The following is a 14535-nucleotide window of genomic DNA, read 5'->3' as shown; positions in this document are numbered from 1 at the left end:
CATCAGTCTGATACTTTCCAGTTCCAGCAACTCCCCTGCCACTTCCCCTCTCATGTAGTACTTGCCCCTACAGACAAGGGGCATTGTGTAAACACTGAGCACCTTCTAATGGAGGAGAGCCTGGCTCTGGTTCATTTGTGCCCACTCTGCTGTGTTTCATAGGTCAGTTCTGCGTCTTAGCAGCAATATGAATCAGTTCATTCTTATCAGTATCTTTGGGCTCCAGATTCCATGCCTCATAGTCTTGCTGGTCACCGCCTCTTATTTTTTTAGGTGCTAAGACTTTATTTTCAACTAAACTTGCTCTGAGAAGAGATTACGTACTCATTCACATTGAAGGCAGAAAGGCAGATGAGAACACGAGGAGGTCTGAAAACAGGAGGTACAACTCTCAACTAAGTAATAAAGTTCTGAAAATAGCAGAGAACTAAGCAGCAGTGCGGGGTGGGTTCCCAAGGCTTCCATGGGGTCTGACATGATTCTTCCAGTCTTGCATGTAACAAAGAGGACTATCCCCAGCTTTGCCGGTTTTAGGACGGTTTATATAAGCTTCCAGTGGAAATAAATGATGAATTAATAATTTAATTTCAAATTAATTTCAAAGATGACAAGAAGGTCCTCTTACACAGAAACATTGGTGCTGACATACCCTTATTAGCTGACATACCCTTATTAGAGTTTCACTTTATTCGGGACAAAGAGGAAATCAGCTCTCAAAATAGAACCACATGTCCTTTACACTGCTAGCTAGAGAAAAAAAAAAAATTAAAGCCTCAGCAATCTAATACACCCTTTATATTTTACTTCCCCTGGATATTGTGACCTGTGCTGAAAATATGTCATCAGCAATCTTAACAAAAGTCCTCAAGGTTTCCAACCTGTGGTATCATAGACTACGGTGCACTGCAATGTCCTAACACTTCAACATAATGTCTTGTTCCAGGCTTGATGTACCTTAAATCCGTCATCTATGTTTTGTTTCCCTCTTTTTACACAAACCACAGCCTATCAAGCAATTGAGATATGCTGGCTGAGCAGGGGGGCTTGGTAGGATGATCAATCCCATTCCTTTCTGCATATAGCCTTGGTAAATGAGTAAAGCACACCATAAACCTTGAGTTTTTCATCTTACTTACTTACAACTGGACTTAGTTAAATCAGAATCAATTATTAATAAAAAGGTTTGATAAAATATCTACTATGTATATACTTCTATTGCTAGATGTGATGTGCTGTTTCAGATGCAAAGATGAAAGAAATCAATTCTGGATCCACTATTTTACATGATATCTCCATACAAATTAGACAAAAAAGGACTCTCCCCTTCATTGGTGCAGCCTGTGTCAGGGAGCTCAGTTTGGTGAGCAGAGTTCTGGCAGGTCGGGTGCCCTTGTGAAGGAATCAACGTGCATACTCATATAGGATGGCCTGCAAGTCCTAGCCCTTGATCTCAAGATTGGGATCTAACAGTCCGTGAGGCAGGCAGTCAAATAACAGATATCCTAGGACAGAGGTTAACACAGAAAAGCTATACTTGAAATATATACTTGAGTTCAAAGGATGGAAGTTATATAATTGAAGAATCCAGGAAAGCTTCACAAAAGAAATCTTAAAAGGCAGACTCAAGGAAGGGATTCTAAACAGAGGAAAACACCAGAAAAAGAACAGGGGACTGTAGGGGTCACATTTAGAAAACATGGGGTTCAGTATTGCTAGCGTTTACGCAATGTTTATATAAATGGTAGAAACAGGAAACTCTTACCCTACCATCTGTTTTCCTTTCAACATCCAGAGCAAGCTCCTTATATCATAAATCAGGTTGCTGCTCTGAATGAAATCCTTCAATGGCTTCCTCTTGCAATTTAGAATAAAATCCAAGCTCCCTACCATGACCCGGCCTCTGCTAGTCTTCCTGCATCCTCCTTTAGTACAATCATATGGGATGGTTTTTGTTTGTTGGTTTGTTTTTCCCCATACCTTGCCATACCAAACTCACTTCCACTTCCAGGCCTTTGTGCTTGCTCTTCCCTTAGATCTTCAAAAGCTTGGCTTCTTCTCTTCATTCCACTGTTGCCTTCTCAGAGCAGACTGCCCTAGACACTTCTGGAGTCAGAAGTGGCTTGGTTTCTAATCTTGGTTCCACCACTTAGGATCATTCTAGCCCTGCCTCAATATCTTCATCTGTAAAGTGAAGTAGCTACTTGTGGGTTGCAGTGAGGCTCAAATGAAAGAAATCAAGGAAAGCACTGGGAACAGTATCTTGAATTTCATGTTCTCCTAGTACTCCAGAAATCTTTATCATCATTACTATTTAATACATCTATCATCCTCTTAAATTATTTATTGATATTTTTCTTATTTATTGGCTGTTTACTCACACAAGAATATGAGTTATGTAAGTGCAGAGATCTTGATTTTCACTTCTCCATCTTGAGTCCTTCTACATAGGCACACAATACTATGTTGACTTTTAATTTAATAGGGAAAAGGCAATAGGGTAAAGCAGGAAGAAGTGTGTTTTCCATAATCTAATCTAAATCTTCTACCATCCATGTCATCCAGATCACTTTCAGGGCCTCAGTTTTCTCCTCAGTATGATGTTATATGGGTGACAGAGTGTGTTAATTTTGAGCACATGTGAAGAAGGAAAACGATGTATCAGGCAGCAGGGGGCAGCAGTGTGTCGGAAATGCCTCTGCCGCTCTCACGCCAGGTGTCCCCTCATTTCCCACTTTATGAATAACCTTGTGTTTACATTTCCCATCAAATTATTACGTCCTGTGAGATAAAGAACTGATGTTTTCAGAGAAATGGATTGGAAAATATCTTTTCTTTCTGTAAAAATGGAGCTTTCAATTCAAGGATCAAGAAAAACTCATTTTTGGTTTCTTATTTCATCCAAATTGGAAACAGCCATGGGACCCTCCCCCTCCCCCAATAATTGGATAGTGGTGGTGGTAGCAATATTTATCATTCCCAGCTGTGTACTCCCATTTTTCTAAGAGTAAGAGTTATGTTTTAATAATTTTTTCTTTCCTCCTTTCCCGTTGTTCCCTATGTCCTACTTAGTTCTTTAGAAATGCCCAAGAAGCTGCTCGTGATGGCTGGTATATTGATGACTGCTACACCTCAGCCCGAGGCTGCACTGCCACCCTGGGCAACTTCGCCAAGGCCACCTTTGATGCCATCTCTAAGACCTACAGTTACCTGACCCCTGACCTCCGGAAGGAGACTGTATTTACCAAGTCTCCCTATCAGGAATTCACTGACCACCTTGTGAAGACCCACACCAGAGTCTCCGTGCAGCGGACCCAGGCTCCAGCTGTGGCTACAACATAGGGTTTTTATACAAGAAAAATAAAGTGAATTAAGCCTGAAAAAAAAAAAAAGAAAAGAAATGCAATGATACCCTTTACCTTCCCTTCACCAGATGCTCCCCACACAGCAGGCTTATCTAACTGTGCATTTACCTCAAAAGCTCCAGGGCCAGAACTCTCTCTCTCCAAACTGCCTAGAGACAACAGCTAACTTACAACCTAAAGTGTGCCCTGTGATGGAACTCTCTACCACCTGGAGGGTGTCTGGAGACAATGGCCATTTTACAACCCACCTCTGCCTGTGATGGTGCCAGCTCACCACCCAGTAGATACGGTACCAAAATGATCAGCACCTGCTCGCTCTTTCCCCTGCATGCTGTTCACACCAAGTCCCCCTTTAAAGCTTCTGCTTTCTGCCCCAAAAGTGAAGCAGTCCACCAAAGGCAGGAGCCTATACCTCTTTCCCTAAGATAAGCTTTGGAATAAAGCCACTTTCTTTATACCAGACATCACTCTCGTTAGTTGGACTTTGCAAGCAGTGTGCGATGGAATCTGCATTTCGGTTACAAAGTTATGAGTTAGATATTAAAACACCAAACAGTGAAAGATTAAGTAATCTGCCTAGTATTGTGCAGCTGAAATATACAAGCCCTGATAGAAAGTGTTTAACTATTATACCATTTTAAAAGAAATTGGTTGGTTTAAAATTAAATGAGAGGCCGGGCGCGGTGGCTCATACCTGTAATCCCAGCACTCTGGGAGGCCGAAGAGGGTGGATCACGTTAGGAGTTTGAGACCAGCCTGGCCAAGATGGTGAAACCTCAACTCTACTAAAAATATAAAAATTAGCCAGGCACTGTGGGCGCCTGTTCCCAGCTACTCGGGAGGCTGAGGCAGGAGAATTGCTTGAACCTGGGAGGCGGAGGTTGCAGTGAGCCGAGATCGCGCCACTGCACTCTAGCCTGGGTGACAGAGCAAGACTCTGTCTCAAAAAGAAAAGTAAATGAGAAATTATATGAATTTCTTTCACACAAATGAAGACCAAGAACCAAGGAACATTTTCCTCCTTGCTTGACACATTAGATCATTAAAGAAAAGCTTCAGTGCTCAGTTAACCCAATATCTGGCAGTCCTATCAAAGATAACTCAGAATAGGTTGGGACTCCTTTGAGATATATTGCATTTCCACACCATCATTGCAGTTTCTTCTCCTTTGAAAAAAAAAAAAAATTTTGTTGGCCGGGCGCGGTGGCTCACGCCTATAATTCCAGCACTTTGGGAGGCCAAGGTGGGTGGATCACGAGGTCAGGAGATTGAGACCATCCTGGCTAACATGGTGAAATCCTGTCTCTATTAAAAATACAAAAAAAAAAAAAAAATTAGCTGGGCGTGGCGGGCACCTGTAGTCCCAGTTACTCAGGAGGCTGAGGCAGGAGAATGGCGTGAACCCCAGAGGTGGAGCTTGCAGTGAGCCGAGATTGTGCCACTGCACTTCAGCCTGGGTGACAGAGCGAGACTCCGTCTCAAAAAAAAAAAAAAAAATTGTTTATATTTAGAAGATGGTTCAACTGGTCTTACCTTCACGGATCTATTATTCTAAATACTTCTTTAAATATCTATCTTTTCCTTCTCTGTACTAGGCATCCTAGTACCATTTTCTTTTCCTCTTCCCCAGCTCAAAATAATGGTTATACTCAGCAATTCAAATATTAACGTTCCAGTCTATACCCATAAGGAAAAGAAAACATGCAAGAAGAGAGAGAGTTTCACGAAGAGGAGGGAAGGAAAAACCACGCTACGTAGTTTATCCAGGCCCAGCAGCGGCCACAGGTGTGCACACACCTCAACCAGAACCCCTATGATGATTACAAATCTATCTAGTGGGACTTCTCTGAGAAGTGCTGCAGCCTATCATTTGAGAACATTCTTTATTTAAAGTCCATCTTCAAATAACAACCATAACTAAGGTGTCTTTGTATTTTCAAATATAACTCTGTCATCATGATTAGCAAGCTTTGCTGAGATATTTACGAGTGTGAGCTTCAAGTGACCCTTTAGTGCTGCCTGGTCTTTGTAGTATATTTTCATAGTTTATTCACTCTCCTACTCTCCTAGAGGATAATTTCACGCCATTTGTTTTTTCCCCTCAAATCCAAGAAACTCTTCCAACATCCTTATTCTCCACTGATAATCTTGGTCCCTACTTTACTGAAAAAAAATTAGAGAACCTCCACAGACTCAATACCACATCAACCCACCTACCTGTATCTGTGCCCACTGACTAAACCTTCTCAGATGCTTCTACTTTAAGCTAATGTATCCCCATCCTCTCTCACCTATTCAGAGACAATCTTGAAACTCTTTACTCTCTTCTGTATCGTCAAATTTTCCACCTCTACTGGATTAATCCACATAAAAACACTCTGTTACTTTCTCAGCTTAGTAAAACCCTCTCCTGACCCAATTTACACCATGGGTGAATACTCCTTTCTACTGCTTCCCTTTACAGCAAAAATCCTAGAAATTTTCCATAGTTACCACTTCTAAATCCTCTCTTTCCATGCTCTTTTAAAAATCCACTCTAAGTGGGCCTGGAGACCCACCACTGCACTGAACTGCTCTTGCTGAAGTCACCAATGACCTCCTCCTTGACAAACAGTCATCTCAGTTCTCATTCAACACATTTATCTCTATCTTCTTCTCCACATGCTTTCCTCACTGGCCCCCAGGACATCACAATCTCCTGATTTTCCTCCTCCACTGCCGCTCCTTCTCAGTCTTTTTTCCAGGTCTACTTCTTCCTCCCCAGCACTGGAAATCCTAGGCCTTAGCACAGATCATCTATCTATGCTTTCTCCTTTGCTGAGTTCATCCATGGTTTTTGCTATCACCCATGCATTGAAGACTCCTAAATCAATATTTCTAATACAGATTTTCCCCCAAACTCCACATTCAAATAGCCAGCTAGTTTATTCTCTCTCTCAATTTAGAGACCTAGCTAACACCTGAAACTTAACTATATTCAGAAGTAAACTCCTGAATTCTCTGCAAACCTGTGCCACCTTCACTGTTCCCACTGTATGTGAGGTCAAATCCATCATTTTCTCAGGTCAAAACTTGGGGGAGGAATACGTGACTGCTTTGTTTTTCTTCTCTTTTTTTTTTCTTTCTTTCTACTTAACACCCACCCCATCGTATTCATTAGGAAAATCTGTCAGCTCTACCTTTGAAGTATATACAGAATGTGACCACTTCTCACGACCTCTATCACTACTATCTTGGTCTCAACTACCCTATTTCTCACCTGAATCATGGCTATAATTTCCTAACTGGTCTGCTTCCAATCTTGATATTCCAACAGTTTGTTCTCCACGTTCTAGCTGGAACAGGTCTCTCAAAATGTAAGTCAGATTTGTCAAACCATTGCTCAAAATCACTGATCACTTCTCATTTCACTGGGAGTAAAAACTCTAGCCCAGAATTAAAGTAAAAACTCTAATTCTGAGTCAGAGTTTCTAAGATGTCATATGATTTGGCCCCCATTCTCTCTCCACAGGCATCTCCCATGTATTCTTCTGCTGTTCATTCTATCCTGTTGTGTACCTGGATATTTCTGAAATATGCAAAACAAGTTCCCATCTCAAGGCCTTACTTTCCTGCTTCTTGGAATGCTATTTCTCCATGTATCTGCATTACTAACTCCCTTACCTCCTTCAATTTTTTACTTATCTTTGTCATCTTCTCAGTGAGGCTTACTCTTACCACCATTAAAGATTGTGACACATCCCCTCTTTGGCACTTCTGACTTCCTTTACCTGGCTTGGCATCTTCTTTATAGCACCTATTACCTAATTTACTCCACAATTTACTCATTCCCTACATTCATGTTTATTTATATAGTTTTTACCTTCTGCTGATATGTAACATAAGCTCCACGAGGAACTGAATTAAATTGCTATAGCATGTAGAATGGTGGATAATGAAATAATGTAAAATTTTAAAAGAGTACTGAATTCAATCAAGTAGAAAAGATAAAATCCAATCTGGGTAATGGATATACAACCTAGCAAGTCAGTTGAGACTAAAGTTGCCTGAGATAACAGGAAAATAGTGAATAAAATAACATGGGATGCAGTAGGGTGTAAGAAAAGGAGTGGGCTTTAGAAGTCCCACTAAAAGAATGGACTTGGATTGCTATCTTGTGTTTAGATAGAATTTTCCTAGATATATCTCTGAGAAGCCCTATTCTAGAATTGCCATCCACAACACAAACCTATGGTCATAGTTGCTGTTGTAGACTGGAGATGATGATAAAAGTCTCCTTAGTCAAATAAGCAACTTTTCACCCCAGGAAAGTATACCATAAGAGTGCAGAGATGATGAAGACATAACCATTATTCAAGTTGGGTTTATAGAGGAACAGTGGGTTTTCTAATTGACATGATATTTAAATTATGTTTTGTCTCTTTATAAGTTTAGTTTTAATTTTTATCAAAGTTCCACATAAACTAAAGAAGCAAATAGCTAGTTCTACTTGACTTGTAAAACAAAGCAATCCCCCCCAATCCCATCCTTTTTCCTACTCCCCAGAGCCAACCACTCTGAATTCTTTTCTCTGACCTCCATCAGCCTAGACTGTTTTCATGTGGCATAGCTGTCTTAGAATTACCCTGTGTGGGATTCCCTTCACTTCTTCCTTACGGCTATCTCCTATTTATTGGATTCCATTTTTTTTCTTTCTCATATTGCTGCAGCACTTGAGAAACTGTAATGGGAGGGAAATTTTTAAAATGTGCCTATATGAAAATGGCTTTATTCTACTCATAGTTGATTTATAATGATAGTAAAACTATTGAGAGGAAATAATTTACCATTCAAATTTTAAAGGCATACTCTATTACTTTGCAGCTTCTAGTATTGCTTTACAGAAGTCCCATGTCATTCTGATTCTTGATCCATTGAATGAATATGTCTCCCTGATGGTTTAAGAATCTTTTCTTTGAAACAAGTTTTCTGAAATTTCGTGATAATATGCCTAAGTGGGAGACTTTTTTCATTGTTCTTGCTACTGGGCTCTTTCAATTTGGAAACTCATGTCCTGCAGTTCTGGGAAATTTTCTCACATTATTTCTTTGACTTTTCACCCCCCTCCTCCCAACCCCCCTCTCTTTTTTTAAGTCTGGTATCTGTTTCTGGAGATCCTGTTTGGATGATGGAGTTCCATGACTGGCCCTCAGGTTTCTCTACTTTTTCTGTTATTTTCATCCCTTTTCTACTTTCAGGAAGATTTCTTTCAAAGCTTTTACTGGGTTTTTCATTTATGCAATTATACTTTTAACCTCCTAGAGATTTTTGTTTCCTGAATATTCCTTTTTGTATCACGCTATTTTGGTTTTCTGGATACAATATATTTTATTCTTTTGAGAATGCTAAGAATCTCTTTAGACGGTTTTCTTTCTTCCCAAATATTTTCCGTTCCTTCCAATTTTTCTTTTCTGTATCCTTGGTTTAGTCAGTGTTCTCATATTAGGAGTTGAACCTCAATACATTTCCCATTTAAGAATGAGACACTAAAAAAGCAGATTGGAAGTGAGGAAGTGACTGCAGTCTTGACTGTAGCATGCTCTGATTGAGCTGTTCCTAAGAGAATTCTTCATGTCAGTAACATTAAATCTTCTCTCCTAGGTCAATCTGCTTTTTGAAAAGATACTTTAGTTTTATGTTTATTCCTACTTTTTAAAATACTCAACATCATCAACTACTTTCAAGAGTTCCACACTGTAAATTGGGTGCTTCTCAGTTATTCCCACTGTTAGCGTTAGCTTTCTTGGGTCTGCTAAATTATCTGCCTTCAACCTACGAAATTTTATTGCTGTTATCTCCTCTTCTGGTTTGGTCCTTTTGGCATCTGTCTCCTTAGAAAAGCCCTTTACTGTCATTTTAGTTGAGGATAAAAATGGAACAGACCTTAATGGTTGCATTTAATCCACCATCTTTTACTGGAACTCTTGCTTCCAGTCCTGATTTTAAGATGTTTGAAATGCTTAGAAGGCTCTAATTTACTACATTTATAGGTTTGATTTATTAGTTTTTCAGAGGTTAAGTGTTTAGCAAGCACTGGCTTATTACATTTTAAGTTTGCCCCATCAGGCATTTAAAGTGTTTCTTAAAAGTCATATAAATTTGAAACCTAGTTTGAAGTATTTAAAGAAGTTTAATAGGCTTGTAAATAAGAGTAAATTTTGGGGGAACTTAATCCATTAAAGTCACGAGTCAGTGGAATCAAGTGACTATATTTTATATAAAAATACTTAGACTTATGAATTGTCCTTAAAGCTTAAGGAAAAACTATACTTTCTAATTAATACTCTGTTTATGAAAGTTATATATTTAGATACAAATAACTTTAGTCTTAAAAAAAAACCCTCCTAACAACTACAAACTTAATAGGAATAAGTTTAAGATAGCATAACTACATTATGTCATAGAAGTGGAGAAGCTATGGAAATAGAACTTTGTTTCAGTTTTGGGTGAGAACCCCAAGGCTGAACACCGTGGGGAGGGTGCCAAATGTATTCACATCCTAAAAGTGGTGCCAAGAGACTGTGACACTGGTTTGTTCTATCACGTCCCTGAAATGTATAAGACAATTGATAAGGAAGATGCTTCTCCAAAGTCTCATTATTTTATAAATTAGTAAGTTCTTTGCAAAATAAGTCTGCTTTTCAAGTGATAAGCTTCAGTGGTTATTTTCTAAAAACAGGAAAAACAACACTTCTGTTGCTTAATAAGATTTTTTCACTACTTTATAAAATGTGGTGGGTGTTTTTCCTCTAACTTCATTATTATTAAGCTTTGCTCAGAAATTCAATAAGGAATTTGTCTCTTTAACATTAACAAAGACTAAATTAAAATGTTGTAAAAGACTGCCTATTTTTATCTAATGCTCTCCATTGTGGAATACTACCACCAAAAAGAAATAATTGGAAGCTCTACAATGGCAGGCACATTTCTGTTTTAGTCATCATGCTAGCTAACCAGCATAAGGAATATGGGAAGAAAAACTTTGTTGTCCCCAGGTTTGCTATTTTCAGCTGCTAGAAAGAACAAGTGCTCTGTTTTTAGTTTATTCTTAACTCTTACTCCTATAATTCAAATAATCTTGTTTTACCTAATAGGTCTTTGTAATTTTTCTCTCCAAGTGAGCTGCCCTGGATTTTGATCAGTATTTACCTTCACATATATATATATACGTATATATATGAATACATATATGAATATATATGTCATATATATGTCAATAGAAAAAATCTGTCTTGTTGGTTTTTTTAAATCCATTATTGTTATAAATTATCTGATAGCTTTAGAAAATTTACTAGTCACTGGATAGAAAATGATAATTTTCTTTTTGTTTTTGTTTTTTCAGTTTTCTTCCAAGACAGAGTCTCGCTTTGTTGCCAGGCTGCGGTGCAGTGGCACGATCTTGGCTCACTGCAACCTCCACCTCCCAGGTTCAAGCGGTTCTCCTGCCTCAGCGTCCCTAGTAGCTGGGATTACAAGCACCCGCCACCCCATTCAGCTAATATTTGTATTTTTAATAGAGGCAGGGTTTCTCCATGTTGGCCAGGCTGGTCTTGAACACCTGACCTCAGGTGATCTGCCTGCCTTGGCCTTCCAAAGTGCTGGGATTATAGGTGTGTGCCATCGTGCCTGGCCCTGAAAATGATAATCTTCTTTTCTCCATACAAGCAATTTTTTGAGAATCTCAATATGGTTGTCTCACAGTAAGTGTGATATTAAATGTATTAGAAGTTCATTTTATTCATCTGCTTTCGTGTTTAAAATGAAAAAAGACATTTACTTCTAGAAGCTTCTATGAATGAAGCGGGAATTGGAAACCAGAAAAATCAAGTGACATTAATAGAAATAAGACAAATGTTTTAAAGGTTTTTTTTTTTTTAAACTTATATCACAGAATCAAAATATTACTGACAACACACATATTAATATTCTTTTCTTAAAGTCAAAAGTTGGTGATTTCTAATACTCCATAAAAGGGCCACTAAACAAATATCCAAATGTACTGTTATTTACATAATACTCTTATTTGGTTAATTTATATGTTCCAGTAGCAAGACTCTGCTTGCCTCAACAAGTAGTTGACATTTTTTAGGCAAATGTGAAATTAAAAAAAAAAAAAGAAAGGCATGATTTCAGAAACTTACTTCTCAGCTTCATGGATATTGGGCATACTTCCTTGGAATTCAGCTTTCTGCAGCAGTGGTTTGTCAAGTTCTCTTTCAAACGTTCTTGCTATTTCACCGGGTTATTTCCATCCAAAACTCTAAATCTTTAAGTATAGACTGTCTTTGAATAGCACCATATTTTTTCTCCATCTTTAGCAGACTATTGAAGTGAGAAGTCTACACCTTCCCACTTGTCTTCCTCTGACTAATTTTAAGAAGCTTTCAATGCTGGGTAAGACAGTGGTAGTCACAGGAATGAAGAAACAAGTATGTGTTTTAAGTTCAAAAGAGCAAGTTATTCATTTACTTAAGGAATGTTCAGGAAAATATTTAGCTTCTGAAAGTGAACACACTTAGAAGCCTGGATAATATTTAAATACACTGGCCCTGCAATTTTGCTCACAAAATATTAGCTTAAGTCATATATTTTTTGAAACAAAAATTATAGTGCATCATTAAAAAAAGAAAAAGATACAGTGTTTCACAGATAATAGCAAGTGTTGGTGAGAATGTGGAGAAATTGGAACTGCCGTGTACTATTGGTGGGATGTAAAATAATGCTACCACAATAGGAAACAGTATGCAGTTTCCTCAAAAAATTAAAAAAATTTATACCATAGGATCTGATAATCTCAGCTCTTGATATGAATTCCAAAGAATTGAAAGCAAGGTTTCTATAAGATATCTGCATATCTATGTTCACAGCAGTGCTATTCACTATTGCCAAGAAGTGGCATCAAACTACTTGTCCACCAATTAATGAATAGATATACAAATGTGGTATATATGTACAATTAAATATTATTCAGTTATAGAAAGAAAACCCTGTCATGTGCTACAGCATGGATGAACCTTGAGGATACTATGCAAAGTGAAATAAGCCAGTCACAAGAAGATAACTACTGTAAGATTCCATTTTTCTTAGGTATATAAGGTGGTCAAATTCATAGAAACAAAAGAGTTGTAGGGAGGGGAAAAGGAGAGTTGTGATTTAATGGGTGTAGAGTTTCAGATTCACAAAATCAAAACAGTTCTGGAGATGGGTTTTACTATGATGTGAATATTCTTCACACTACTGAACCATACACTTAAAGATGGCTGAGATGGTTTTAAAAAGATATAATGGTTTAAAGGATACTTGTTGAAATTATTCTCATGCCTATAGTTCTGTGCATTTCGAGTCACAGCTGCCAGTCAATCACACACAGGAAGAAAATGCTGGCCATCAGTATGCTTTCCAATCTAAATCATGAATAGTGATTTTATGCAGCTGGCGGGAAGTGTGTGGTCAATCAGAATGCACATGCTTCTGCTGTGAGCCTAGGAAGATAACAGCATTTGCTCTGCTGCCATGAGACCAGTGAAACTTTTTGGACTTGCAACCAATCATTACTACCCCAAACCTCACTGAATTGCAGAACTAGACAGATTGTGAGGGCTCAATTATATGAAATCAAGCACATATAGCATAGTGATTAAAAAAAAATGGGACCAGAAACAGCCTGAATTTAATTCCTGGCTCCCCTCCTTAGCTACTGTGTGCCTTTGAGCAAGTTACTTAACCTTTCTAAGCTTTAATCCTTCTTTCTTATGTCCGGATGGTGAAAGGGTGATGCCTACCCTGTGGGGTTCTCATGAGCAGTGCATGAGATGAGTCAAGAAAATGCTCCAGTGCCAGCAAGCTTAGGCCCAAGGCTTTGCAACATCCTTCCCTGCACTCTCGCAGATAATCAGACATGGAGAAACAGTCACCTAATTCTCCCAGTTCTGCCTATTCTTTCCAGCTCATTTTATTTCACTAGAAATAGCTTGCTCATTTATTTAAGCAGGCCTGGAAAGCAGCAAGGCCAGAGTTAATCCAGGGCCCCAGGTAAGATGAAAGGACACACAGGAGAACCAGAAGTTTGAGGCAAATCAGGGATAAGGAGTTTCGAATGTCAAACACTAGCAATTACAGGATTTCAGGCAGGAAGCGATGGTTTTGAAGTGATCACTGTACAACCAACTACAGCCATAAATAGGGAATTACAATGAAAGTCAAACTGTAAGCCAGAAATGTGGCCTGAGGCAAGCCAGAAACCCAGAGTCAGTTCAGAAAGGTATAATCAAAATAGTCCAGCTAGAGAAAGGCAAAAAAAGGGAGAGCTTTGAGAGGACATTCCCAGTCAGCAATAAAGAAGATGGTATTGGGTATATTTTCATACTAGGCAAGAAAAAGAAAAAGTGAGGTTACCTAGGTGGTCACTAAAGTCAAAGATGCCACTATAGCAGTGGTTGGAACAGTGTGGGAACAGGGTAAAGAGTAAATAGGAAGCCTGGATAAACTTGATAAGAGCAATGCAAACACCATGTAAATGCCACTGAGATGATGAATATACAATCGGGTGTGCTGAGTATTTTGCTAACTAATGAATTTAGTGTCCAGAGTCTAGAACTCAGATGCAAGTGGACTAGAAATTAATCTATTTTACAAATTTAAAATTGTTGTATTTTACAACCACATTAAATCTGTAAGTTGTTTTTCTTCTTGTCCTCCTGTCACAATTTTACAATCACACACACAGTATACATAGTAAGTCCTGAATTCCTTAAAATGTTGATAAAGGAGATAGGCTATGCACAAGAATTTACTATGACTTATGTCTCTGAACCACATAGAACTACAAATATTATATATATGAACTCATTTACCCCCAGGGTAAACAAAGTTTGGATACTTTCTATCAGAGTTACCATATAAGTATCCCCATTAACTTATACATAGGAATATTAACTGGTAGGAAAATTATCTTGTCAATCCCAGTCTCTGCTTTAACAAACTCTACTGTATCAATCAACGTTGTCAGGAGACAGGATAGAATATAAAGAATAATGTGGGTATCAAGTTGATGACACTAAGTTATTACAAAGATAGCAATAGCAGAAAACAGCTACTCAGGGGCTAGGGAGTAAAGGGAAATGGTTGGAATTAT

At 38.4% G+C, this 14535-nt stretch overlaps 1 protein-coding gene across 7 annotated transcripts in view; it reads right to left on the bottom strand.

Annotated features, from left to right (window-relative positions):
* The window catches only part of OXR1 (oxidation resistance 1), a 466073-nt gene that overhangs the window by 160848 nt on the left and 290690 nt on the right, over positions 1–14535 (bottom strand). The window contains exon 1 of one of the 7 annotated variants that reach the window (XM_009213473.4): positions 11543–11912. The exons of the other annotated variants lie outside the window; for them this stretch is intronic. Coding sequence (XP_009211737.1) covers positions 11543–11555 — 13 coding nt within the window. The 5' untranslated portion in view covers positions 11556–11912. Of the gene's footprint in view, positions 1–11542; positions 11913–14535 lie in introns of those variants that run through there. 7 annotated transcript variants of the gene reach the window in all.

Source organism: Papio anubis, chromosome 8, assembly GCF_008728515.1.
Source record: "Papio anubis isolate 15944 chromosome 8, Panubis1.0, whole genome shotgun sequence".
In the NCBI taxonomy this organism is placed as follows: Eukaryota; Metazoa; Chordata; class Mammalia; order Primates; family Cercopithecidae; genus Papio; species Papio anubis.
Note: the sequence above shows the minus strand (reverse complement) of the source record. Positions and strands in the feature narration are given on the sequence as shown.